The 27,593-nt window shown below is 38.6% G+C and overlaps 1 protein-coding gene across 9 annotated transcripts in view; it reads left to right on the top strand.

Moving 5' to 3' along the window:
- Positions 1-3,043: 3,043 nt before the first annotated feature.
- The window catches only part of SMPX (small muscle protein X-linked), a 39,711-nt gene continuing 15,161 nt past the window's right edge, over positions 3,044-27,593 (top strand). The window contains exons 1-5 of one of the 9 annotated variants that reach the window (XM_032197319.1): positions 3,044-3,196; positions 6,733-6,792; positions 10,679-10,768; positions 14,703-14,853; positions 15,959-17,704. In XM_032197319.1, the coding sequence (XP_032053210.1) occupies positions 6,754-6,792; positions 10,679-10,768; positions 14,703-14,840 (267 nt within the window). In that variant the 5' untranslated portion in view covers positions 3,044-3,196; positions 6,733-6,753 and the 3' untranslated portion in view covers positions 14,841-14,853; positions 15,959-17,704. The other 8 variants (XM_032197309.1, XM_032197293.1, XM_032197301.1 and 5 more) reach the window with 8 other exon arrangements.

Below are 27,593 nucleotides of genomic sequence, written 5' to 3' on the forward strand. Positions count from 1 at the left end.
TCCTTGCTAAGGGAAAAGAGCCCAGACATACAAATAAAATTTATGTAAGTTAGAAGATAGATGGTGTTCTTTTTTCTCCAGTATCCTCTAGGTTAGTCCTCAGATAAATCAGTCTGATAGCAGGTTTCTTATTTTTAAACCTTAGTCATAACTGTGATTTTTTAAAAAATATCAATAATTTTCAAACCTAAATGTATTGAATGAGGAGAATAGTTTATCTTGCACTGCAGCCTAACTTTTCATATTCTTTGCCAAACAATTCAAATGAAGATAATTAATTAACCACATACTTAGTATCCTTAGCCCACTATTTCACAATTTCAGTAAGAAACTGTATTTTATAGAGCTAAATTTAATATAAGGATGCAAAATTTTGCACTGCCAAACATATTACAATATGTTGCTATTACCTGGTAATTTGAAGCAAAACTCCGGGAATGTATTTTTTAACTTCTTACTGTAAAAACTGGTCTTATTTCAAGCTAGCTGAGATTGTAACCACTCCTTTGTTGACTTGCAGTTTCAATTGTGTTACATTGCTTGCATTATGCTAAAGCATTTTGATCCATTATAGAAAAATATTTTTCTTTTAGGAGCCTGAGGGAAGTTATATCTGTGCTCATGAGGTTTCTCAAAAAGGAAAACATTTAAGTAAGCATTGACAGACTAAAGAAACAATTCTGACATTATACAGTGAAATATCCCAGTCAAGAAGTAAGATACATGCATGTTTCTGTTAACCATCAACTTCATTTTCTAAACTAATAAGCTGTTCCAGGAAGCATGTTAATTAGACAAGCTTCTAGAAATGCAGCAAAAGTATATTTTGGACTATATTGGGATTTTCCTACTTTAAATATATTACTATTTCTTTTGGATCTTTGTACACAAACAATAATTTTATACATTGTGTGACAGTGTACAGCTATCTGGACCTAACACCATGCTTTTAGTCTATCATCTGAAATGCACATATGTCTCATGATTTACTTATTAAATCATCGGCTGCATGCATTTAGCAGATGAATCTGCAAGTCATGGGGCTGTGCATCCTAATGGTTATTCAAAGCCAGTGTTACTCTGCAAAATTATTGTAAAACTTATATTTTTCCCTTTAAAATCTATGCAGACCTACATTTTCTGATTTTAATGATAAAATATGGGCTTTTCCTTCAAGTCCATCAAAATTTAGTACAGCTTAGGTGTGATAGTTTATGGGTGTTAGGTGAGTGACATAGGTAGATTCTCTTCCTATCTGCACATCACTAAGGTTACCTATTATATTACTAAATTATGAAAATATTGCAGGAAACAGTGTTGACTTGATCTTCTACATGCATATCTGTAAAACGATGGGATTATAAAATGGAAGCAATGGCCTGGTTTGTATTACAAAACCTTTGTTAATTTAATGGCATACGGGAAAAAGAACTGTGTATGCTTCTTGTATCCCAGAGCTGATTTGTAATATAACTATTTATAATACAGTTTGAAATAAATTCATGTACAAGACCATGTTACAAAAATATGCCACCTCTTTCATTGCTTTCTAGAATCTCTGTTGTAAACATGAACCTTCACAAAAAGGCAAATAAAGTCACTCATCTGGCACCAACAATACTTCAACATGGTCTCGGCCACCTGGAAAGCATGACCTTAGACTGTGACAGAGCAAACTCCTTCATTCTAGGCAAAAGATAGGACTGTGAGCTCTCTTATAAACTCTGCCGTGTTTCAAGTGCTATAGTCTTCCACCCCTCAAGACATTTTATAGCAGTCATGTCCAGTCTTTTTAAGGAAGGGTCTGATTGCCATGTGTATCTTCACTTGTGTTGACCTAGCAAAAATGTATGTGCCTGTGGCATGCCTACCTGTGTGTCTGTGCTGGAAAGGGCGTGGCCATGAGTAGCTACAAGCTGCTGGAGCAAGTCACTACCTTAATAAGCTGCTACCAGATGGCAGCACTCTTGGGAAGGAGGAAAGCAGAGAGTGAGTCAGTCACAGGCTTGTTGAAGTGGTCTGGGAGGTCACCTTCCCCTTGGAGGAGGTACTTGAAATGAAGAGTGGTAGGTGAAATAAATTAAAGTCAAGGGAAATCCTCCCTGAAATCACTACCCCAATCATTATTATTTAGTTGTTAGAAATGCCCATGGCAGCAATTTTAAAATTGTTGAACTTAAAAATTGTTGATCGTAAAGGTTTTCTAGTCCTTCTCCAGCAGAGGCCTGTGCAGCGTCGCCAACAGCGACACTGCCGCTGCCGCAGTTAGTGTTGTGGGTAAGTAGTAAACAGGCACAGCTGAGGCAGGGGACCCAAGAGGAAAGTTCTCTCCTCTGAAGCTGCAGTGAATGGGAGGCTGCATTTCTGGGAGTGGAAACATGGGGTTGTGCCCCATGTGCAACTTGTGTCAGGTATCCTTCAATAGCCTTCACTCATGGATAGCATGAGCACAACTGTATAAGAACGTTTCACTTCTTTATTAACTATATCAACTCCCCTCGCCCTTTAGCTTCATCCACATCCCCTGTTGTCCAACAGCTAGCAGCCATGGCCTTACAGCTTCAGGAGCGCTGCTCCTCCCTGCCATGATGGCTGTCCTGCTCACAGGAGCACCACACCAAGACCCTGAGGCAGCTGCCATGCGAGCTCGCTCCCAACCCAGCAGCAATACAGTCGCACTGGTGTGGCATTCACCTCCCCTAGACAGTCCCACCGAGGTGAGTTCTTCATAATTATGTCTCCATAATTATTTCCTTCTCCAGTGAGGCAGGAGGGAGGCACACGAAGCCCCACACGCCGTGGAGGAGGTGTGCATTACCTCCCACCATCGTATGCCTCACTCTTGGGTGACAGGGAGAGGGGTCAGGAAAAGGACCCAAAGGTGTGTTCCTTCAACACCTACTGCTTGACACTTGAGCCCTGGTTTTACGACGGTCAAGTGTCACAGGGGACTGAGCTGCAGGGTGAATCAAACGCTATATTTAGGAAGAACAACTGGAAGCTATGACAGGAATTCTCTTTTACACTTTGCTTCTCAACCGAGTTCCACTGCAGCCTGGAGCAGCTCTCGGTGCCGGCCAGGCTGAAAGCATCGGAGCTATTTCAGACACATTGAAAGGATCACAGTCAATATCTCAGCTGGTGGAAGAGGCTACCTCTTTTGACATCGAAAGGAGGTGTATATACTCACTTGACGGTTTGGAACTTTTCTTATATAAGTAGATAAGTAGATAATCTTGAAAGGGTCAATTAAAAACTCAGAAGACTTGTGAAAACTCTTTAGTAGATGGCTGCGAGGTGACTGCAGTAGTTCTGTTTTTCTTCCTGTTTTAATGTCTTGTGCGGTGTATTCAGAGCAGATTGTTATAGTTATTGCTTCATAGTCTATGGGGATCTTAAAAGGTTTAAAACAGAAAGTCATTTAAATACCTGCTGACTCATAAGAAGCATAACTGCATTAGCTCGAACGCTAATTCGAGCATGTACAGAGGTACATGCTTATTGTTTTCTATATGTTTATCGGAGCTAGTGAAATGTTACATGGGAGATTTGATGTTAAGAATGGTGCTCTTTTATTGTAAGCTTAACAGGTAACAGTGGTGGAAACGACTGCATTATAGGAAATATTACAGTGTTTGCCTACAGCATGTAGTAACAGTCTGGAAGCTGCAAAGTGGGGGCTTCTCTTCTATATTTGTGCTAGCTGGGTTTCACAGTGGTGTAGTTCCTGTCAAAGCCTTTTAATAAGATAATACACTTCAGTTCTGTGCCCAATACACCCTTTGTGCTTGGTGCAGGGCAGAAAGGGGCAGCTTTCAGCTGGTGTGCGTGTGTGTGTGTGTCCCTCCTCGTGTGTATCAGCTACTGTACATCTCTTGTACAGATTACAAAAGATGGCATTATGATATCAAATCGTCTTTAAAGCAAATTGAATCAGTCAGCTTATTATCTTTCTGCAGCCCTGTCAGAAATTATTTTTAGCTGATGGACAGTAGATAGGTCCTTTGTTTTTTAAAGGGACTTTTCACAATCCGGCTTTATGTCGCTCTGCAAAAAGTAGCAGTTACTTTCACTGGGAAGTCAGGAGAGCACGGGAACTGGCAGGGGCAGCCTGGCATAAAACAGCTTTGAAATCCTGTTGCCATTGCTTCCTAAGTTTGGCTCGGCATGCAGACCATAAAAGGTAAGAGGTGAGGTGTGGGGTGGCCAAAAAAACACCGGGGCATAAAGGCTGCGTGTCTCTGTGCTTCTCTGGGCATGCACGTGGGAGATTCGGCTGGGGAGGAGACTATTTGTTTAAGTTTGCAGATCTGGTTGGGATGCCAGAAATAACGCAATCAGTGCAGCACGCTGGACTTTCTGATACACCTGGTGAAAGAATACAGAAATTTATAAAATTAAGTAATCTCTTCAGTACTAGGTGCATCTGCAGTCTGGGGTTTATTTTCCTACAGCTAATGGTCAGTATTGTTCTGGAGGGAAGCTCAGGAAAGGGAAGGAAGGGGACAGAGCTGGGGAAGATTGTCTATTTTTACTCAGTGATGTGCTGTTGTCCTGATTTCTTCAGCAGTAATGAGGACAGCACAAACTAGTAAGGAAAATCACCTCCTCCAAAAGCAGTCCTACACAATTGTATCATACGTCCATCTTTAGGAACCGGTGTCTGATTGCAGTCGTTGCAAGTGCAGACTTCTAGTGAATCCAGAGCACCTCACTGAGTAGCACGATTGCTTTACTTCTTTTGATAGTAGAGATCCCAAGTAAATCCCTGCCCATTTAGCTCAAGGTGGCCAAAGAAGCACAGAACAGTGTTTTTGCAATGCAAAATATATAGAACAGTACATCTTGGCCTGAATTTCATTGTGACTATGTTTAGAAAGTAGAAACACGGTGTTTTTAAATGCTGTATATTCATTTCCTATGCTTTTGTTTCCATTTTTCATTCTGATTAGAAAAAGGAAAAGATGATAAGAAAAATTAATTAAACTTTTATGTATTATAAGCCCTATCTTTCCAATAAACTGGTGGATTATTTTGCATTTGTCTTTGGAATACAACTGCTGCTTAACAGCACAATGCATCAGTATAAGTTGGGTGGCAATCCTGAGGAAATGCTTATTTCCGTTCATAGCAAAGATTTTGAAGGAGTGGAATAAATTCTTTGGCTGAAATTTTGGCTTATTGAAATCTGTGCAAGTGTTGTCATCAACTCCAATGGCCAAGATTTCATCCCATAAACTGAATCCTGGGGTTGTTCGAACTGTCTCAGACTACAAAATATTCCCACAGTGTAAAATTATCTGGAACGGTGCTGTTTCCATTTTGCACAGTGGGATTTATTTTTTTTTAATTGATTTACTTATGTAGCTGAACCAATTTAACCCTGAAGCCTATGCCCTCTGATGTTGCCTCTGATGGGGTATGTTTTGGTTGGCCAGCACTCTTAGAGCTGAGTGTGCAATCAGAGAGAGACCTCTAATGGCAAGTCACTTGCACTTTAAGTTCTGCTCTGAATTAGGCACAGATTTAAAGCTGATGTGAGAGTAGGCAAGAGCAAATCTTCCATGCAGCTCCAGGGATACAGTTTCAGACTGATATTCTGGGCTGAAGTCAACCTACAAGTGATCTATACTTTCCTCTGATACTGCCTCCACGGGACAGTTATGCTCTTTGGAATACCAAAGTCTCTGACCCACTTGTGACTTCTTGGTATACTTCTACTCTTCTTTTTTTACATCATTTATTCCTTTTCTCTGTATATTGTTTCCAGTCTCAGGTAAAATAATGTAGCCAAAAAATGTTATAATTTGGTTGTTATCAATGAATTCTCTGATGGATGTATACTTACTTACCACCTTTTAGTATTACTTTCTTATTTTGCATTAAAATGAGCTGGTTAAAATGATCAGACTTTGATAAAGGTCTAGTCCAGTTAAAGTTGTAAATCTTAGTGAAGAGTAAAAGGCTGAGACGATATTGAAGTTAAAGGGATATTAAATTTCTTTCTTGCCTTTTTTTTTAACCTTTACAAAATCCTTTGACTTTGGTGTGTTTCTCTTTGTTATTGCATATTAATTTTGTACCAGTCCATACCTCTACACATGCATAAAGTTATATGAAAAATTCTTCCTTTTTTGCATTAGTGCTAAGAAAAATAATACATCTAAAACTTGGAAGAGAAATTACTTTGTGCCCTAGCAATTCTCGAAGAAAATTTATAATATAACCATCTTGATCGTTTTCAGTCTATATGTATTAAAGACTTACAATAATGTGTGAGTCAGAAAATGGTTATGTCTTCATTTATCAAAACTTTGTGGCGAGTTATGTTTTATTTGAAGGAAGGTTTAAACTTAGAGTTCTAATAATTCTATTGTACATACCATGACAGAGATAATCATGCATTGTTTATCCTCAGATGCTTCCTTTAATTCTTGCTCATTTTACGATGCCATTAAAGGTTTGAGAGATTCCTTATCTCTACTCATTATTGTTTTTAATGTGAAAGAGAGAGCTCCATTTGTGTCTATGAAAGATTAATTGGAGAAGCTCAGGTGTTCTGCCTCCTGCTATTCAGAAGGAATACCTAAGCAACCCTGAAACTGAGACAGAAACAGGAGATGGGCAGGTGAAATGGATGCCTGTCAAGAGGCAGCATGGGTTAAGTTCTAGTTTATCTCCCCTAGCTATCAGAATGTCAGAGCCTGTAACACTTTCCCATTTTGCTTGCAGGGATAAGACTCTGTCTTAAACATGTCAAAGCAGCCAGCGTCACATGTCAAAGCCATTCAGGTAAGAGACAGTATTTATGTTTCTAATACAATAAAATAATAAATCTCAACCTTCATTGTTTGACAAACTGCATTTTGATCATACAAAACACTGCAGAAGTCCTAACTGGGGATTATTCTTTCAAAGTGAAAAGCTTGGTAGTTATGAAGGCACTGAAAAATGTTGACCTGAGGAGCATCTTATGATCTAAGCTGAGAAAAAAGACCAATCAGACAGGCTGTTTGCTTACTTGATTGCTTCTCTGTTCTTTCCAATGTTAGCTTATGTCTGTTGGTGTATCAGCTAAGTAAAACATGGTGATACTTTTGCAAAACCAATCAGCATTATGAGTAAAACTAATTCTTGCAACTATTGGATTTTCCACGGAATTTATGTGATTTTGGAATAACTGAAGGCTAAAAAGATGGTGTAGCTAATTAAAGTTTTTCATTTCTGCATTTCATCAGTGAAAAAAAAAAAACACTCCAATATTTATTTAAAAACATTTTAGAGCCAAAATGAAATGGGAGAAAAGTTGATGTTTTCATTAGAAAAAATCTTGTATGTCACATACCTCCTCAAATGGCATATGCTAGTTCATTGTTACATGCTTATAAAAGAAACACCTGTAGAATTATCCCAGCATCATCATAAAGTAGCTAAACTGCATTGAAGTCATGCTATCATTGATTCTTTTCTAAAAGCAAAGATAATTAGCGAGTTGCAGAATTGTGCAGAATTTTCATGTATTCTGTAAAATACACTTGCAGTCAACTTTTTCCATGAGTTCAGGTTCCTTTGAAAATCTGTAAGAAGCACAACACGGAATTTCTGACCTAAGCTCTGTTTCCCCAAGGTAATACTAAATTAGTGGATTGGGGCATCAAGACTAATTACCCAGTGGCTAGACAGCATACTGAAGTGGCAAGGCAACATAAAAATGCTAATTCTGACCATCATCATCATCAAGAGTACTGAAAGAGACATTCAAGCTACCATACTAATTCATTTGAGATTAGCAGAAGCCATTGATTTCACTCACTTGAAATTGTTGTTCCTCATATAGAGACTATGGAAATGTTTGTATGAGTAATGAAAAATTGTAGATAACTTCTAGCTCAAAAGTGTTTACATTTTCCATTTAAACTTCATAGGTATGTACAACTGTTTTTAAGGAATGAATTCGGTTTACTCTTTTCCTTTAAGTAAGAACTCCTTTTTAGTTTTCTGATGACCTTCCAACTTTTAAATGTAAATAAATTCTTCTAGTTTGTCTCTTAAGAAAGTACATTAAGTTTAAGCACTAAGTTAAATATTTTAAGAAACTTCAATTTTTGCAAAGACAATTTGAATCCCAAGGAAAACTACTGCACAAACTTAAATAAATCTATTAAACATTGTGTCAAAGTTTGCTCCAGCAGAGAGATTTGCCCTGGAGTTGATACCTATCTCTCTTTGAGCACTTTGAGAACTGTAACTCAAAATGTCACATTACTTTTTTATATTATGATTCATATATTAGGATCCTTTACTATTAGGTGCTAGTATAGTAGGACCAACATCCCCTGGAGAATAAACATAGTGCTACAGCGATGGAAATGTAATGCCACCTTACTGACTGAAGTATCCGATGTTACTCCATGTGAGAAGTGTCTTCTTTCTGACTGTACAGGGCATACACTAAAGGTTTCACATGCCCACAGCCACTAAATACAGACGTGAGAGAGCTAAGGGTAGCAGCTGGTTCCCAAGAGTAGTTTGGGGTAACAGAAAACCAGAGTCCCTAAGCTCATGCTTGGCTACCAGTAGTGTAAGATCCAGAAGTTCCTAATCTAGATGCCTTCTCTCTATAAAATAAAAAGAGAGACAAACCAACAAATCTCTAAATATCAGTTTAATCAAGACAAATTATAAATTTATATTGTATTTCATGCTTACAGATATTTTTCCTTAAGTTCATTCAGAAAGATCTTAGCAGAGTAGATGAGTACACATTTCCACTCATGAAAACTACAATGACATCCAAAATATGGTAGGCACTTTCCAGAAACAAAGAAAGATGCAAGCCCAATAAGAATCAGTGTGATTAAAAATAATAACCACATCTACAAAGTCTGTCTACAGCAATTATAATTTACAGTTTCAGGAGTGTGGAACAAAAAATGTGCTATTACCAGATGGGGAAGTGGGCAAGGAAGAGGTCACTAAGACTTGTATCTCCATCCCAGCAGCCACATGGCAAGAGCCCTGAAGAGGATTTAAAAAACACAACAGCACACTTGTGCTGATCACAGCACAACACAGTCCTTGCAGAGCCGCACTGGCATACAGGACTTAGTCTATCACTCACCCATAACACAGCTGCTTATCCATAGGAATGGACTGGCCTTGGATTAAGAGGGAGATTTATGGCTCAGGATTCTGGTATCTCTGGTCAGGAGCTGCTAGGAAATTAGGCACACTTTAATTTTGTACTAGAAATATATATTTTAATTTATTGTGTGTTATAGTATGGGGTGTTACCAGATCCAGACAGTGTTAAACTATATTTTAAAGGCTGCTCATTTTACCAAGTTAATATTTCATGTCTTGTCCAAACTCAGAAGTGAACGCACTTTGCAGATAAAATAGTTCAAACCGCTGTAGTGTGACACAGAGCACTCTGAAAATGCTGAAGCAGAGCAAAGAATGGCTTATTTAATTTAATTAGCAGTCTGGCACTTCGTTCATTTTTATTCCTGAACCATTTTTAGTCACAGTAGGAAATGCAAGGACCAGAATTAGGGTTTTGTGGTCAGCCTCAGGTGGCAGTGGGAGGCTGACTTCTGCTTTATTGACTCCAAGGGGAATGGATGCCTGAGTTCAAAACAAGCACCAGGAGGAACGATCTGTCTTGGGAATGGTTCTGATATTTCAGCTCTGCAAACCTGTATGGCCACGCTCTCTGTAAAGCACTAAACTGTTTCCTATTCCAAAAAAAGCAGCTGACTGGAGATACCAGCACCTGGCTGGGGAGATGCTTAAAATTAAAAAGAGCAGAGCAGGTTTTTTTTCCACTCATAAATGAAATAATGGGTTAAGTACTGTGAGGCTGAAAATGCCTTGTCTCCTGGGAACTTAATAAGTGCAGCTGAAAGGTTTTGCAATATATAAACTAAAGCTCAGTGAAAAAGCATATGAAATGAATGCCCAGTTGTCTATAAAATACACAGCTCTACAGACATCTGCCAGCCCCACTGAAGTGGTAACATCACCATGCATAAACAAAAGTGAGAAAAAAATGAAAAAAATGAAAGGTGTTTATTTTTTGGCAAATGGATTCTTAATTTGTTTGATGCTGTATTGCTGCTGCCAGAACATTTGTTGGTACTACGAAGAGTGGGCTGTGTTCCTGTGGCTACCCAACCTGGGGCATAATCTGCAGGGCCAGGATTTGAGCAGAAGGAGGGGATTGTTCATCTTCATTTTGTGCAAATCAGTCAGATGGTAAATGACAATAAAGCAGGTCGCTGTTTGAAGGTTCTCTGTTTACTCTCAACAGTATTACCGATTCACCCGCTGGTTTTACAAGTGGGAGTCATGATATTTTGATGACATTTCCTACAAGCAGCTTCTCTTCTGAGATCACGAGATAAGAATAGGTATAATTTGTGCATTTAGTTGATCACACCATTTGACTTTTAAAATAAGCCAGGCTGGGTCACATGAGGAAACAGATACAATTTAGCTGTTCTTCCATAGGCAATGTTTTCTGCTCTCACCATGGGAGTATTGTGATGATGCCGTAAGTGCTCAGAAACCACAATAATGTCTGTACCCTCGTTGCACCCCTTTGGAGTTTTGCCACTGACCATTGTGCATCTCTCTATCAGTTGCTGTTATATGCATCCTCATTTCCTTTTCACAGGCTAATATTAACATCCCAATGGGAGCATTTCGACCTGGTGCAGGCCACCCTCATAAAAGAAAAGAACAAACACCTGAAGAAGTGGACGAGGTAAGAAAAAAGGGGGCTTTTTGATTTTTATTTTTAAAGGAATCCCTACCATTGATGTAAGACAGCCTTTAAATCAACCTCAGAGCACTACCTACCAATCTTAGGTACCACAGCTGACATACAGTGATCATTTATGGGAGTAAGTGGACATTTATCAATGACTCCTTATATATACCATTCTGGTTTTGATGCTGAGGTCTCTATAGGAACTGTTTCAAGGGTATGTAGTTCTACCTAAGCAATAGGATGATATCTGCTGTCAGGATTTCATGAACAGTATTTATCTAGACTGGAATTGGTGAAATACAGTAGGAAAAGCTATAGGAAGGCTTTGGAAGGGTCTATTACTACCTGCTGCCCTGTGGTGTAATTTATTGTTTCAGCTTATCAATATTGGACAGTTTTTCAAACCCAACATTTGGAGACCTTTTGAGATTATTTATCAAGAAGTAGAGATTGAGTGTGAAGACTATACATTTGCAAATTAAAACCAGAAATTGTAAACCTGCAGAAGGGTGAAAATACTTCCTGACAGATTAAATTATGTGCTCCGATGCCAGTAGTTTATAGGGAGTATTTAACATTGAGTTTTGAATGTGGAGTTAAATTTATGCTTTAGTCAACATTGATCACAGATACCATGTTTCTGGATGATATTAAAGCATCTTATCTACTAAGAACTTCCATAACAAATAAGAACTAAAACCAACAGTGAAGAAACAGGAATAGTGCAAATAAGAAAAAGACATAAGTAAGACGGTGCTTATGGCTTCTTAGCCAGGTGGCTTAGTCTGGCTGCATAATCCCCATTTCAAAACTGGTCTTGCTGGGCCAGAGCTACTGATGCTCCTTGAAGACAAGGGCAGGAGAAGCTCAGATCGACCCGTTCAACCAGGCTGGCTCTGGCAGGACTCTTCTGGGCAGACTCTCAGCCATGCTCTGGGTGAAGCAGGGCTGCTGTGGTTAGAGGGAGCCTTGAGCAGAGCCCTGAGGGCCAGAAAGGAAGGAACTAGCCCCTTCACTCCAGGCACACAGTGACAGTGCTGGTGGTGCAGCCCTCAACTAGAAACAGTCAGGTTTGCTTTGGACAAATCATCAGCTTCTTCCAACCTGGTACAGGCACTTATCAGTGACGGTTTTTGGCTGCATAATAGCTAATTCTTCCTTTTCAGTCTAAATCAGACAGGTTTGTTTTCTGAATTTCAACATATTTGATATAAATAGTGCTCTGCTTACAGAGAATTACTCTGAAGAAAACAAACTCAGCCCAATTTAACTCCTTTTTAAGAAGATTTAAAAGAAAACAAAACAGAACGTGACCTTAAACACATACTGTTCCCCTGAAAGAAATCAAGCCACATTCTCTCTGCAGTAATTAAACTGGTGAAGGAATACATGTTATTAAGCAGAAACTAATGTTTGAGTGAATTCTGGTGGTATTTGAGAAATAAAATAAATGACAAGTGCTGATAATTAGATTTGGTTGGGTAATTGAATATTGCTTTGCTTTACAATTATGTGAACGCTATCCATGAGACAGATATTATGGAATAAAAGTTCTTGGTCCCAGTTATATAGCCAATATTCAACCAAACCAGTGGGAGCAGAGACTACAGAGACAGATCTTCTCATATGAATAGAATAAAAATGCTACCGCCTTGTTAAGCTTTGAGATAAAGCTTGTGAGTCCTTAAAGCAGCCTTAGACTAATACACCTTTTGCTAACAGTCCTTAGCATTCTTCTCCATATTTTAAAACTCTGGCAAAAGAGATGAGGGAAATATGGCTCTTACTCAATGGGTTGGTGTGGTCAGAGGGGACTACATATTTCTGAAGGTCAAAGGAGAGGATATCTTAACATGGACAAGAAATGGGAGGTAGGAATTTCAGAATATAACTTTTCTTCAGTCAGAGCATTTCCATGCATGTATTTGTTAACTCTTGTCATACATCTAAATCAATCTGCAGACTTTCTTCAATAAAACTGAAGGCTGAGGTCTGATCTCAGCAGTTCCTTGTGCACAGAGTGAGTGATCTAGGGAGAGATGCAGTCATAAATATCACACACCTGAGATTGGGATGGAAAACTAACGTGGATTTATGGAGTGCAAAATCTCCAAAACATCATCAAAGTTTGCACTATTTGTACTATGAGAAGGAATGCTACAGCAAAGGACTTTAAAAAGTCTTTTTAACATGGTGTCTGCTATGTACTAGTAAGAACAGTGTTCTTTTTAGGATGGTTTAGGATTGTTTTGTTTTGTTTTTAGCAAGCTGTGCAGGAAAACTGTAAATGTAAACAAAACAAGCTCATGACACCTCTGACTACTGATACAATTTTGTGCATCCGTCTAAACACCTTTTGTGTCAGTCTAATTATTCTTGTGTTGTGCTTTGCTGCCATTCCCAGATGTCAGATCATTAAGCTAGATAACAGTATGTGTGGTGGCTGGGGCAGGACTCCTGACTGGGATCTTAAATTATCAAAACAGAAACAATAGTACAATGGTGCTAATTAATAGTAGCTTGTATTAACTAACATCATATTAGCTAAAAAGTGGGAAAAGATAATACAAATTTAATAAGCCAAGCAGCATAATTGTTGCTGCAGTTTTCTTTTATATGTTGATCTATAGAAAGTTCTGAAAGATCAGATAAGAAGAAACTGTCAGTTTTCTAAAATTCTTTGTTTATTTGCTACTTGACATTGTAAAAGTCTGCTTCCTTATTACTATGTAGTCCTTTAGTCAATAGCAAAAAGGGTTTTTACTGACCAATAGGAATCGACAAATAACTTGGAAATTTTAAAAATGAAGTTAAATATTAGGAACCGACTGATCACAGGCTAATAAATCTAAATACTAAGTTAACTCCAAACTACAAAAAGCCTATCCCAAGAGGACATTCACAGAGTAAATAAAATAAAATAAAATAAAATAAAATAAAATAAAATAAAATAAATAAAATAAAATAAAATAAAATAAATAAAATAAAATAAAATAAAATAAAATAAAATAAAATAAAATAAAATAATTGTGAAATTACTGGCAGTTAAATATTCATTCACCTCTAATCCTACATGACTCCCCCTGTATGTTAGCTGTACAAAATACAGAATAGATTGGCTAGACCTTAAACTCCCTACTAGAAAACTACTCCTTCAAAACATTGCTCACTGTAGAACAGAAATAGTCTAAAATATGCTCTACCTCACCTAGGAGCAATAGTACATCAGAGGAAGTACCAAGGGGTGAAAAACTGTGGTCCATCAGGAAATTAGCTGAGATGATTGCTGTTGTGTTAAGTGCTGTTGTTAAGTGCTGTTATTTTTACAGTGTCAGCAAAATAGCCATTAGGGACTACCTTAATTGAAATATAGTGACAATTTTTTTTTCTGTTTTTACCACTGAGGTTAAGAAAAATTAAACATAAACTCAAGCTGAGCTTGGATGGAGCTTCTGGGGTCCATAACCTACTGTAGCTGGTCTCCAGAGCTGGGGAAATGTGTGACGTTTTTCTTCCCCATTTGGCTAGCACCTATGAGGCTGTAAGAAATTGGATAATAAAAATGGTTCTTCAGCTTTTTTTTTTTTCTTTCTCTAAAAAATGAAAGATCTGGGAGCTGTCTTTAATACATCACTCAGTTGTTAATTTTATGCTAACAATCTGACACTGTAAATTCTTACCCATTTACAAAAAGATCCATATTCCTCTACACCGAGCACCTTCTAAATATATTTGTAAGGTGTTTAGACATTCAAGACAACAACCAACAGAATTATCCATCTCTTCCTGCCCCCCTCCCCTCAGAGGTTTCCATTGTGATTGAATTTAGTATAAAAACATCCTTTTCTGTTTCTCAAATAACTGACCTATGCTCATGCTCAAGAGCTTTCTATTGCAGCAGCAAGGTCACTGATATCCTTTCGTGCAGAGTGTTCCTGCTACAGAGGAGGAGAAAGAAAAGAAACATCTCCCAGGAGCTAAGAAACTTCCAGGTCCTGCTGTCAACTTATCAGAGATTCAGAACATAAAGAGTGAGCTGAAATTTGTCCCCAGAGCTGAACAGTAGTTGGAACAAGCAGGTGAGTAAGAGAGGTTCTTTGCATGGCTCTAGGAAAAGCAGGCTGGTCCAGAAACATTTTTATGTCAAAAGATGTCTTTTCAAAAAATAAAAAGGACCTGGAATCACATTTCATCTTTCAAAGATAAAATATGATGTGTAGAAGAGATCTCATAATCCTTGGAATTCTGCTTTATTTCAAAAAAGGAGCATGCAGGAGACTGTATCTGATGATACGTGTTTAACATACATGCACCCATTAACCTACCTAACAAAAAGTGTATTTGGCTATTATATTGAAGCCAGCTAACAAATACCATCTTACCATCTTCTTGCTTCACAAGCACAAGTTCCAGTTCTACTGAATACAGAACTTGTATTTCAGTACACTAACTACAGATAAATATATTACAATGCAAATAATTTTATTCCAGTGAGGGACAAGTAGGTCAGTATTTTTAAAAAGTTTCTTTGGAACACTAGAGATTGGATATTATTTTATTTCTGTAATTCAAAGCTAACATAGTAATGGCTCTATGCATTTGATCACACAAATGCACCCAGTACTACTTGCGGTACCCAAGGACGTGCAACATATCTTTGAGGATCACCTCTCTCAACCTGCTAGCTACACTTTTGATGCAACCCAAGATAAAGCTGGCTTTCTGGACTCCAAGCATACCTTGTTCATGTTGAGCTTTTTGTCCACCAGAATCACAAGCCCAGCTCCACAGAGCTTCTCTCTATCCATTTGTCATCCAGCCTGTAATCATGTTTGGGATTGCCCTGACCCAAGTGCAGGGCCTTGCATGTTAACGCCAATTTCAGAATTATTTTAATCTGATTTCAGTCAAGGCCAATAAACCTCTGTTGTTTGACATTCTGAGCCATAAAATAATTAATAATATTTTCCATCCATGAAATTATCATTTTATTTTCTTTGAAAAGCCTGAGTCAGTAAAGATGCAGTTATAATGAAAGTTCAGCTGTATAGAGAAGTTTCAATACAAAACAAAACAAACAAAAAAAGAAACACAAACAACTACAGTAAGAAAAAGATATTTGTGTCACAGAGTAGTCATATGAATTGCCAGTTGTGCCTGATACAAGTCCTTTTTATCATGAAGAGAGACAGAGGAGCTAAGCTGAGTAAAAGAACATCGTCTGGAATTTACTGCACAGAAACATTAAAGAAGAGAAAATAAAAAGCAGTGCAAAAGGATTCTGTGAACACAGAAGTGCTGCGGTCCAGGAATCTTGAAAGAAATGGCGTATAATCTGAGTGAATTGTCCCAATACACACTGTACATTAATTTATTTTTTATGTGCAGCATAAATATGCCATTTAGAAGGAAAATATATATTTTTTTTCTTACTTTTAACCAGCTCTGCCATAATGTGCATGTTATTTTTGAAGCACAACAGAATCTTTCTCTTCAGGAAACTTGGGAAAAGGAAAATTAACATTTTGTAAAATGTAACATTGTAGTCATCGCACTAAAGCAGTACCCAGAGAAATATGAGTTTTTAATGTGAGGCTTTAAAGATTTTTTTTTTTTTTTTTTTTTTTGTGTAGGAGATATTTAGATAGAAATTTTACCCCATAGTTAGTCTCAGGTGATTGCTATTTTCAATGGTTAAAATTATTATTTTGTAATTAGCTTACTGAGAGTCTGACAAAAACATTTAGGGCACATGCAGAGATTCACTGTAAAGAAAAGATTTCTACAGGAAGATCAGCAAAGTGAAAGTGAAAGCTATGAGGTCATTATGAAGTCATTTCTGTCTCTGTCCTTCTTGTGATGTTGTATTTGATTATCAGGTCCCAACGCTGACACAGATGGGATGGCTGATCACATCATTCATGGAAAGGGCAAAAAGGAGCAAAGGGTGAGGGGACTCTGAAATACAGGAGGGTGGCAAGAGGGAATGGTTGTGTGAAATAACATTGTCCAGCTGGGAGCAGGAGGTGGTCAGAGGTTACACGCATTCAGCCATTAAGTGTAAGTGCGTGTGATTGATTGGAGGTGTCTCCCCCAGGAGATAAACAGTGGAGTGTTTCTGATTCCAAATATTCCTGCAATGATGCTAAACATGATCACCATTTACCTATTATCTGGCTAATGTGAGAAATACCGCTTTCTAGATTTTGGGTCTAGATCAGTCACAGATCACATCTGAAAACTTAATTTCTAGAAGATTTTCAGACACGGTACTCACTAGAGACTAGGAGTTCAGTTTTAGTTGAAGTGCAGGACTAAGCATATGCATGAATTCTACATAAAATTGAAATGTAAATCAATCACTTGCCATATCCAGCAGCCTGGAAAGGTACTAAATCTAAGGACTGTCTCCCATAGAGGATGTTCATCAGTTCCGTTGTTTTAGGCATGGCCTGCAGCCTTATATAAAATGTGGTGTAGTCAGTGAGTTGTTTTATGACTGTCCATTCCAAGCCAGTGAAGATAATCTTTTTTTTTTTGCAACAAGTCCGTACTCACATCTGCCTGATACGTCACTTCATGTCCAGGAAGGGGTTACTGACCATCCTCTAAATGTGATACTCTCTAAAGAATGCTACATTGACTGGTCAATAGAATATGTCTGTGCAGAGTGCATACTGATAAATGAGTACATTCTTTGGATTTCATTGTTTGGAAATGAATTATCTCTCACATCAGTACAATAAACTCTTCAGATATTCACAGTCGAGGGATTTCCCTTTGTTGGTATTTTTTATGTTTCTCATGGTATGCTGTAGGTACCCACTGAAACTGATGGAATAACTCCAAATTCTCTAGATAATTTCCATTATGCTGTGATTCTATAATAAAATATCATAAAAGTATCAAAAATATAAAAATGTCAAAAATATCAAAGGCTTTATAACTACAGCAATTATTTTTAACACTTTCCTTTAGTATTATCATTTGCCAATGGATAGTTTCAGTAAATTGCAAGTCATCATGGCCAATTTTGTTTAAATATTGATCCATGTTTTCCTGCTTGGTTTTAGAGTGCAAACCCATCAGCAAAAATAAAAAATGAATAACAATATGTTAGTCCATTATTTACAAATCTACTCCTGCATAATTTGTAGTTTAGAGTAAAGAGTAACTTCTGTTAAATATTTTTGGTTTTGCTCTTTCACCAAATTAGGGAATATCGAGAGATTTATTAAGATCATAGTTGTGAGTCTAACAGTTTGTGGGAGGGATATAATTAGTAAAATGTCGTAAAGCTGGATCCAGTGAAGGTCATAAAGTGCTTATCAGTTAAGATATTCCTGTAGTCATCCCTTACTGCTGGTCTATCATCTATAATTAACTCATTAGCATACTCTGCTTTGTCGTAATGATTTTTTTTTCTTCCACGGAGCTGTAGACGATGAGTTTGATAGAGTCAGTTTTAGTATACAAATGAGTTGTGATTCATTTTCATTTTCTCTATCTACATTTTTTTTCTGCTCCCTTTGTACGTGCACAATTCTACATGCATAAGAATGAAACATACACAAAATAAAATAGCAACACAATATCACACACTAATCAGCTAAGTATATGTCCTATTGAGAAAGCCATTGTAGGAAGCATTTAATTTGACAGAAGGAGCCTGCTATGGCTGTGATTTGTTACCAATTGTTGTGATACCTTATGTGTATTACCACTAGCATGGTGATTGCACAAGAAAATAATGATTGAGCAAAAAATTGTCATTTCTCTTAAGTATAGTTTATATTAATTGCAGCCACTTAGTACCGGAACTCATAGAATATTTGGATTCTTTCAATATCCTTTACTCTGGCATTGTCTTCTGGACATGTTTGGGGAAAGCTCTCATTTCGATCCCAATTACAAACGTACTCAGAATTTGGTCAGACAAGGCTGTTAAGCTATGCCTGGGCTGTTGCCCACTAACAGGGTGCCTGTCCTGTTCATGGTATGAGAAACAGCCAGTACTTGCAGATAAGCCCTGGTCTTTACCTGGAATTCTCCTGAGCAGAACTGCTCAACAAATGTTAGTTCTGTTGTCAGCATGGGAATTGTGTTTTGAGGGCATCAGAACAGACAGCTCCCCAGGTCAGCTTAGACTTGCAGCATTACCTCCTTTACAGCATATTGGGAATCCTGTCTCACAAAAAAGAGGAGTCTTGTCAGCAGAGCAACCTCTGAAATTGGCATCACTTGGAGAAGAAAGAGAGAGGAAAGGAAAAAAACAGAAGTCCCTTAGAGGATAGAGCTCTTATATCCATACTAAAAGATGTTCCTTGGTGTCACTATTATTTGCAAAAAATGTCAATTACCCTGGTCTAAAAATACACATTATAATTTTGCCCACTGAGTACGGTGGATGTTAATAACAGTTTCATGCTATGTACTGCTTTTAAACTGCATCTCACTAGAATGGTAGCCATCTACCTCTCCTTATGTTACTGGTTTGATACACTTTTCAGTGATTGCATCTCATTCCTGTGCTCAGGTAGACCAGAAGATCATGGCTAAGCTGCTGTACAGTAACAAGCAAAGTTAGTGATGTTTTCTCCAGCAAACATAGCCAGTGTCTCGCTAGTAGAGGACCTCTGACATACTGTAAGCTCTTGGAACAACCCCACGATTTTAAGAAATTGTGTTCATGTGATTAAGCCCAATTAGCCAAAGCTTGTGTGAGAAATGGAAATTCATCCAGAGGGTGTTGGGAAGTTCTGATCAGAAGGAGTTCAGATCTCCTTCCTTACCACAAGTGGGAACAACAGGGTGAAGAGAAAGAATCTGTTTGCAAGTCAGAGAAGGCTTGGAAGGGGACCCCATCACTGTCCATAAATACCTGAAGGGAAGGTGCAAAGAGGTCAGAACCAGGCTCTTCAGTGGTGGAATTTCCAGATTAGGAGTGCTTGGGGATTTCATGGCCAGTCATCAATTTTGCAAGGCAATTTTCCATTTATAAAATTTTCTTAAGAAACTAAGTTTCCAAGGTTTTTTTTTTTTTTTTTTCTTTCTCCCCTGAGTCTACTTATGTCATCCTTCTGGACTTTAAAACAAAAGAGCTAGAAATTTCTGTTAAAAGAGAAAACTGGGATCCCCAGTGACATGAGAAGAGCCTTTGGAATCATGTTATCTCCTCAAGAAAAAAAAAAAGAGAGAGAGCGAGAGAGAAAGGAAGAGTTATGTTTTATTTCCCAGAATTTCTGTGTTTAAAATTAAGGAGTTAGGTCATTGTCTCTAACATGGCCTGCAGATGTCCATTATGAACTGAGGGCCTCTTTTCTACCACTGCTGAAATGCTGCAGTAAGCCCCAGCATGTGGTTCCCTGGGCCTTTGCAGATCAAGGAGAGTTTGCCTTCACATTCACTTGTTAAATGATGGAAGTGAGCAGGTAAATGGGCTGGAGAGGCTGCTTTCTAAATGCCTAACAGGGCTTAAAGGTATGCATTTGGAGACTGATTTTAGTGAGTAAAGAGCAGGGAATGTTCTTCTGAACAGCAAATGCTTTCCTGTGAAGTAGTTACACAGAAAAAAAAAAATATTTTGTGGTTTTGAAAAGTAACTAATAACTTCAAAACAAACCCCATAAAAACAGAAAACATTTTGCTCCAAAGCAAGCTACAAAAATTGATTTTTTTTTCCAAAACATTAAATATGCAAAACAAGTATATTTCTTTTCCAAGCTATGTCTTCAAACACGGTGTTTTTATTACTGGAAGAGACAAGCACAAAGTAGTAACTCAAAGTGCTCTCATTTTTCCCAAGAGCCCGAGTGTGACAGAAAGCCTCTATTAATTTTTACAACGTGATCGTGTTATTTACTACTCTGCCATTGCCATATTCAGGGCTCACTCAGAGAGTTTGCAGACATGTAGAGGTCAACAGGCCTCAACAAATACACAGAAGAAATTTCTTCATTGAGCCTCTCACTTTGACACATTAATGCTCTTAAAGTAACAAAATACTTCCCACACTGGCAATCTGGTCTCACAAATCTCTTTTCCTTTCTCAGATGAGAACCATCAGTCTTCAGGGTGGGAGAAAGGTCCAAGTATTTGGTTGGAAAGCTGAAATTAATTTTTTTTAAAACGAGTCTCTGCTGTCAGTACTTGTTTTGTGTGATCCCTCTGTTGATCAGTTAGCCCTGAACTTCTGCTGTCACACTCCCTTGTAGATAATCCCATTTCCATCAGTGCTGCTCCTGACAGATTTTGTAAGAACTAAACTTTTCAGTGAATTCCCGAGTTGGATACTATTGCTGGCTCCACACTCCTAAAATGAAACTTAAAAAGGCAGAAAGCTCCCTGAAGTTATCAGATATAGAGAGACTGGTGAAGTGTGAAGATGGGTTACAGTCAGTAGGCTTTTTTCTTGCTTCTCTCTGCTATATGTAGTAAGAGAGAGTATGAATTAATCACAAAATTAAAAAGTAAGTATGACTGGCATGTATTCTACTTGGAAATCTTAGAAATCCCTAAGGCCTTTGGCCTCAATTTGGGTTATTGGAGAACAGACCCTAGTATTTGGAGTATGCCCTCTGACTTAGATGGAGCTTACCCTGAGGCACACACACAGGAGACCATGCAGAGCTAATGAGGAACCACGGGCGTTAGAAACCATTTGGACAGCAGGAAAGAGATGGTACTGAACAGTACAAAAGAGTGAGATGAAGGCAATGCTTTCTGTGCACCTAGAAACTGTCCTGCCAGCTTTCGGTATGTGTGGTGCCCTCAGACATTGTGATGACAGGTGTCATATGGAACCCAAAATAACAAATAATTCCAGTCACTCACCTTACGGGTTAAAACTGGGCACAAGGGTTTTCAAGTGCCTCCGTCAGAGTAAAAGGGCTAACTGCTTTTGAATACATGAAGTGCAACTTCCTACGTTATTAACAGCTCAGCTGGTTTTATCAGACCTACATAAATTGTAGCCAATTAAGCTGACAGTATGGTCTGAAACATCATGGCTCTGATGTGATAATCAAATGAATTTTCTCCCCCTAAATTTAGTGCCTCATCATTTTGTTTTATAGCTTTTATTCGTTTCATTTGATAAGAGACTACCTAATTATGTTTTCACAGCCTTGTGCTCAAGAACCACATAAATTACTGCATCACCATGCTTTGGAATTTTTGGCATCTCATTCAGGATTTTGGCTCTATATTGCATGAGCCTTGTCATCTGCGTCGGGGAGTAGACCATCTACAAGTGCCTTATTTTGAAAAAATACAGCTTTTTAATGTCAAGGCTATCTCAATTCCACACTCGGTTACAAATTCCTTCTGAGAAAAAATAGCATCATATAATGGCAGCAATAGGTAGAGCTCACCATGACAGTAATTCCAACTTCTGTTGGCTATTGGGCAGCACTACTGAAGAAATATTATTCTGCAGATTATTCTGTAGATACCTGGTTTTTGCTCTCCCTATCTGCTCTGGTTTTAACCACCTAATTCCCCCTTGACCTGCTGCAGCAGTCTGAAATACAATGTATTTCCATGCACTAGGAGAACAAACTACACAACATAAATAAACATTTCCCATGAGTCATACTTTGTTTCTCGCATTTGATTTGCTGCAGCTTGTAGCTACTTGAAATGAAACTTAGCTGAACTAACCTCTACTTAAACTTGAGAACAAGTATAAACTCTGGGATTTTGTCTCTCCATTTAGTGGTTAAATTAGTGTGGCTGTGCTTGTTTCTTGCACAAATGGCTGAGCTCCATATAGGGATATGAATTCAATAAAAGCAGAATAAAACCCTCACACTTGGTGCTCAGACCTCACGCCCCCACTTTGGTAGAGTTGTCATAGCATTGCTTTTAATTTAATAATGCAGTTATTCAATTGGTTAAAAAAATAAATCGAGTCCTTCATCTGTTAGTTCTCCTGGGTCTTTGTTCCTGTTTGCTGCCTCAGAGCAAACCCTGTCTTGAAATTGCTGTTCCTCCTGCATGGCCTTACAGAGCCTTTCACCATACAGAAATGTAATCTTGGCATGAACAATTGCTGCGACTGAATGCACTTAGGAAAGAAGTGGGCAGTAGCTGTACAGGGCAATAGCCTTGCTTGCTCACAAATGAACCCAGGGAGAAGCAGGCTAACTGGCCCATGTCAGCTGCTGTATGAGTGCATTTTGACAGCAGTGTAGCAGTAGTACTGGTGTACACAAGCAGATGGCAAAATTGCTTTTGCTGAGGAAACATCAAAGAACAAAAAGCTTCCCCCAAGCCAAACTGCTCTTGTTCTAAGGGAAGGACGTGATGACAGTAGCTAGATGGTGTTATTTCAAGGCTCTGAAAGGTACAGCCTTTGTGTATGAGACAAAACCAACACAAAGTGTGTGCTGAAATGGAAGATAATTCAAATCTGAAGACTTGAAACTGAACATTTGAGCTTAAATAGGGAGAACACAGGGAAAAGCAAGCCTCTATTTGTTTCTGTGTTTGCAAATCATGCTGTTCTTGAGTGCAGTACCCTTCCAAAAGACTGTCAAATACTGGGATAGAGTATGTCCTCTGTTGAACAGAGCATCTACTTAAGGATCTCAGATCTTACACTTCTGTATTTCTAAATTTCCTTGATTTTGTAGTTTTGTCTGAAAATAGTTGAATTGATCTGTTTCTTCAGGGTTTGAATAGAAGCTTTTTTTTTTTTTTTTTTTTTGGGGGGGGGGGGGAGGGGAGAGAAATCTTCCTCTCTTGTCCTTAAGACAAGAAAGGCTTTCCCTTTGAAGAAAAACAGCATATTTGCAGGTTTTTGTTGTTGTTGTTGTTTGTTTGTTTGTTTTTCAATTCCCTTTGCTGAAAATAGAGTTAATTTGGATGGGTGTACCTCACATATTTCTTTCAAAGTTTAAGCCCATCATTCAAAAAGTACCAAATTAGGCAATGACATAGATTTTATAGAATTATAGAACCATTTGTAATCCTTTCTGCTCTGTATATTCTTTTCTTATTTTACATCTGTGCTAAATGCATGTCTTAGATTTCCTTTTAGATGTTTGAACAATTATTTCAGGGGCAAACCAGTTGCCTGCCAACTTACTGCAGTTAAACGCATTAGTAAACAACACCTGAATCGCTGTTGAGCATGAAACCTCGGTGAGGATGTACATGTTCAGCTTCATGTACGCAGTGAATAAGAGGCTGAGCTTGGCCAAACAGCACTGCTCAGTTGCTTGTCAGCTTGCTGAGCTGCAGGGTGACATGATCACATGTCCAAGTGTGAAGTCATTTGCAGTTTGGTTGAAATTAAAGAAATCTATTTCCCTGAGGCAAGATGAGAAGTAGACCAATTAGCTCCAACACCATAAATGCCTTACCTTAATAGATGCTATGGAGGTGACTGAAGACTGGATCCCTGAGAAGCTTGAGCTGACCTGAGGCTAAAGGCCTCATTCTCTAGCTGAAGTTTCATTGTCCTGCAGTGATCTATGTAGGCAGCAGTTTCTGGTAGCCATGGAGGATGGCAGAACTACGTACCACACTGCTGTGGACCTATTTCCTTCAGAGAGACACTGAAAGCTCTTCATGTCCCAAAGTCTCTCTTTGCCATGGAGGTGGTTCTCTTGCATAATGGTATAGTGGACAAAACTGCCTGGATGCTAGCTACCCTCTGTTTAACACCTACTGCTTGGCTGCCTGCACCATTAAACAGGGAAGCCAATGGGGAGCTAATGCCCCATACATACACAGGTGATGGGGCAGATATGAGTGGAGAGTAGATGTCCCAGAGCCTACAGCACTGACCTGGCAGAACCAGGCCACTCCTGCCTTGACTGCCGTGTCTCAAGGCCTGGGGGAAGGCCATCCTTGTCTTCTGCTGCCAGGCGCACTGGTATTGCTCAGGGCCAAGTCCTGGCCTCTCCCAAGAGGCAAGTGGCCATAAGGAGACATAAGAGTTTACAGGATAGAGTCCCCAGTTCTCACCCAGAGCCCCTGGTGTCTCTGTTCACATAGGTCCACTCGGAAACCTGCACTGCAGAAGCCTACACCCCTGCCAACTCAAGGAGATGTTGCTGCATACACTGTTAAGAATCCTTGAGCCACTTCTGCAATCAGCATCTTGAGGCTTTAGGATCTAAACAGCATCTTGAGAGCTGTTTAGATACAGCTAATAGAAAAATAATTGAAAACAGTCATATTGTCTTCTTCTCTGGGGCTTCAGCAACATCCTGAGTCAGGAGCCATTAACCCTCACACTGGGTTGGAGTGTGAACCATCTCCTCCAGGTTTGTACCTGAGTACTTTCTTTAAAATAAACAGAACAATTTGAAAGCACAGCAAGAGAAGGCATGTGCTGGTAGCCCCTCCCTTCTGCGTTGGCTCAGCGATTATCACATGCACCCAGGATGAAGGAATAAAGCAGTTCAACTCCTTCTTCTCCTCAGAAGGATTAAACCCCACACTTCTTGCCTCTGTGGAGACTGGAGACTACCTTGGCAGGGGGAGCCTTTTCTAGACTTTGAACTAAAGCAAGACTGCTGTGCAGAAATGAATTAAAATTAATCTGTAGACTGTGAGCCTGACGGCAGCTTAACAAGGAGTTCATTTGTCAGTAGGGAAACCTGCTTCCCTGTGCCTTAGCATGTGGACTGCTGTATGCCTTGTCTTAAGACTAATTCATGTAGCAACAGTTTCCTCAAACTGTGCTTTAAAAGAAGCCAGGGTGGCTGCTGCTGCGTTTTGTACAAAGCCTGATGCAACAGGGTCGGTGTTGAAGAGGAAGGTCTCTGTGGGAATCCACCACGCTTCTGGGTGCTGCTCAGTGTTACATGTCTCCCCATTACTCAGCTGAGCAGGTTTATGAAAAAAAATAGGTATCTGTAGACAAGTTCGAGCACAGTTTGAGATTATGGTATAGTTAGACCACAGTTTTGAGGAACACAGTTTTGGAGGGAAACACCTAGGTCCCTGTTGCACCACAGGCAGTTAAACCACTAAGGTTCTGGCCCCCATTAATGAAGAGCACAATCCCAATGCCACTCAGTGGGAGCTATGCTCTTAAAACACTTAAGTGTGTGCTTCTCAAAATCCCACTCCAAATTTGTATGTGCGAATTGCATATTGTTCATTGTTAAGAGTGAATGTGCCTCTGTGTCTTTCTGCAACCCGATCCAGGACACATACTGATACAGCTGCATGAATGCTCCAAAAGGAACTGTTTTATGTAAATCCTGAGAAAAGCCTGTCTGCAGAGCTAATTGAGCAAAATAAATCTTTTCCACAGAAACTGTGGATCACATTGGTAAAAATTAAAAATCAAAAGTTAATCGGTCTTAGAAGCCTGTTTTTAATAACAGCTCATTCCTCTCATATTTTCCTTTTATTTTCATGTAGAAAACATACTTTTTTTTTTTTCTTCATTTTGTTTAGCCAAAAACAAATTTTGTGTTGTGAAACAGGATGTCATAGAAAATTTTAGTTTTACTGTATATCTTCCAGTCAATCCTAATACCTCATTTCTAAATGCTTGCCTGTTATAGATGGCAAAATCAAAAGGCATATTGTCAGTACAGTCTTGTACAGAAAACATGCTGCAATGCCTTCATTTATGTTTTGGAGTAGAAAACAAAAGAAAACATGTAATATTTCCAATACTTCCAATTTCCAACATTTCCAATTTCCAACATGTAATATTTCAAATATTTCAAATTTTCCAAAACATGTAATATTTCCAATGAAACATGTAATATTTCCAATAAAACATGTAATATTGGAAGCTGTAATAAATAATGAAAAACTATAAACACAACATGCATATATATATCTTACTGACGTGAAAGAGCTTCATATGTAGTGTATCTGTATGCATAAAATATTAACTATAAGCTTTCGAAAGAAGAAATAATTACCACATGACCTGCAGTAGCTTTAAGGAAACAAGATAATGCAAGGAATTAAGCGTATACTGAATAGACCAAGTGTCAGAATACACAGTTTTGTAATACAGTCAGTTTAATGCCAAATTAAATTAGCATAATTAGTATGATGTCATGGCTGCATGCCTATCCATCTCTGAAGAAGTCCTGTGAATTGTGTCTAAGATGGCTGTTAAAGTTCACAAACCTGTTCAGACCTCTTTCTTCCCTATGGCAAGGGGGCCTCAAAATTCAGAACAAGAGCGTTACATACTCAGAAGAGGGTGCAGAGAATGTGGGTTAGAGAGACTGTTTCCTGTTTTTTGGCAGCTAGCAATCACTGTCTTATCACACATCCTTTTCCTTCTGTTTGCTCTACTTTTTAATTGTGTTTTGCTTCATGCTAAGTGCTAAGCATTAAAAAAAATAAAATAGTATTTGCAAAGTGCACAGAAACCTCCCAGTCCTGATCTGATATTTGATAATACCATACCTAACTTCCATTTCTTCTCTAACTATATTTGCAGGGATAGGACCATTGTCTCAGCCCCCTTTTTATTGCACATGCTAGAATTATATTGAAGTAAAACAGGTGGATGAATAGTACCATGATTAATCATAGTTCAGTCGTGCTGTGATATTATCTGTAGACATATCAGATGTGCACTATATTTATATAGAATGACACTGACACATTATGAATTCTGTTGAGAAGAAGCCATATGACCAGGAGAAAGCAGCATTTTTAGTAACTGTAAGTAGCACAGATAGTCAAATGTGGGCTATCTGCATTACAGCCTGGGTAAGGTGACAGAAGAGGCAGAATTCATGACGAATAAATTGGATATTGCTGCCCAGAGATAGAGAAGGCTGAGATTTCTATTTCCTTTTTTTGGAGAGGAGCCCCTTCTCAG

Source organism: Aythya fuligula, chromosome 1 (genome assembly GCF_009819795.1).
Source record: "Aythya fuligula isolate bAytFul2 chromosome 1, bAytFul2.pri, whole genome shotgun sequence".
Lineage (NCBI taxonomy): Eukaryota > Metazoa > Chordata > Aves > Anseriformes > Anatidae > Aythya > Aythya fuligula.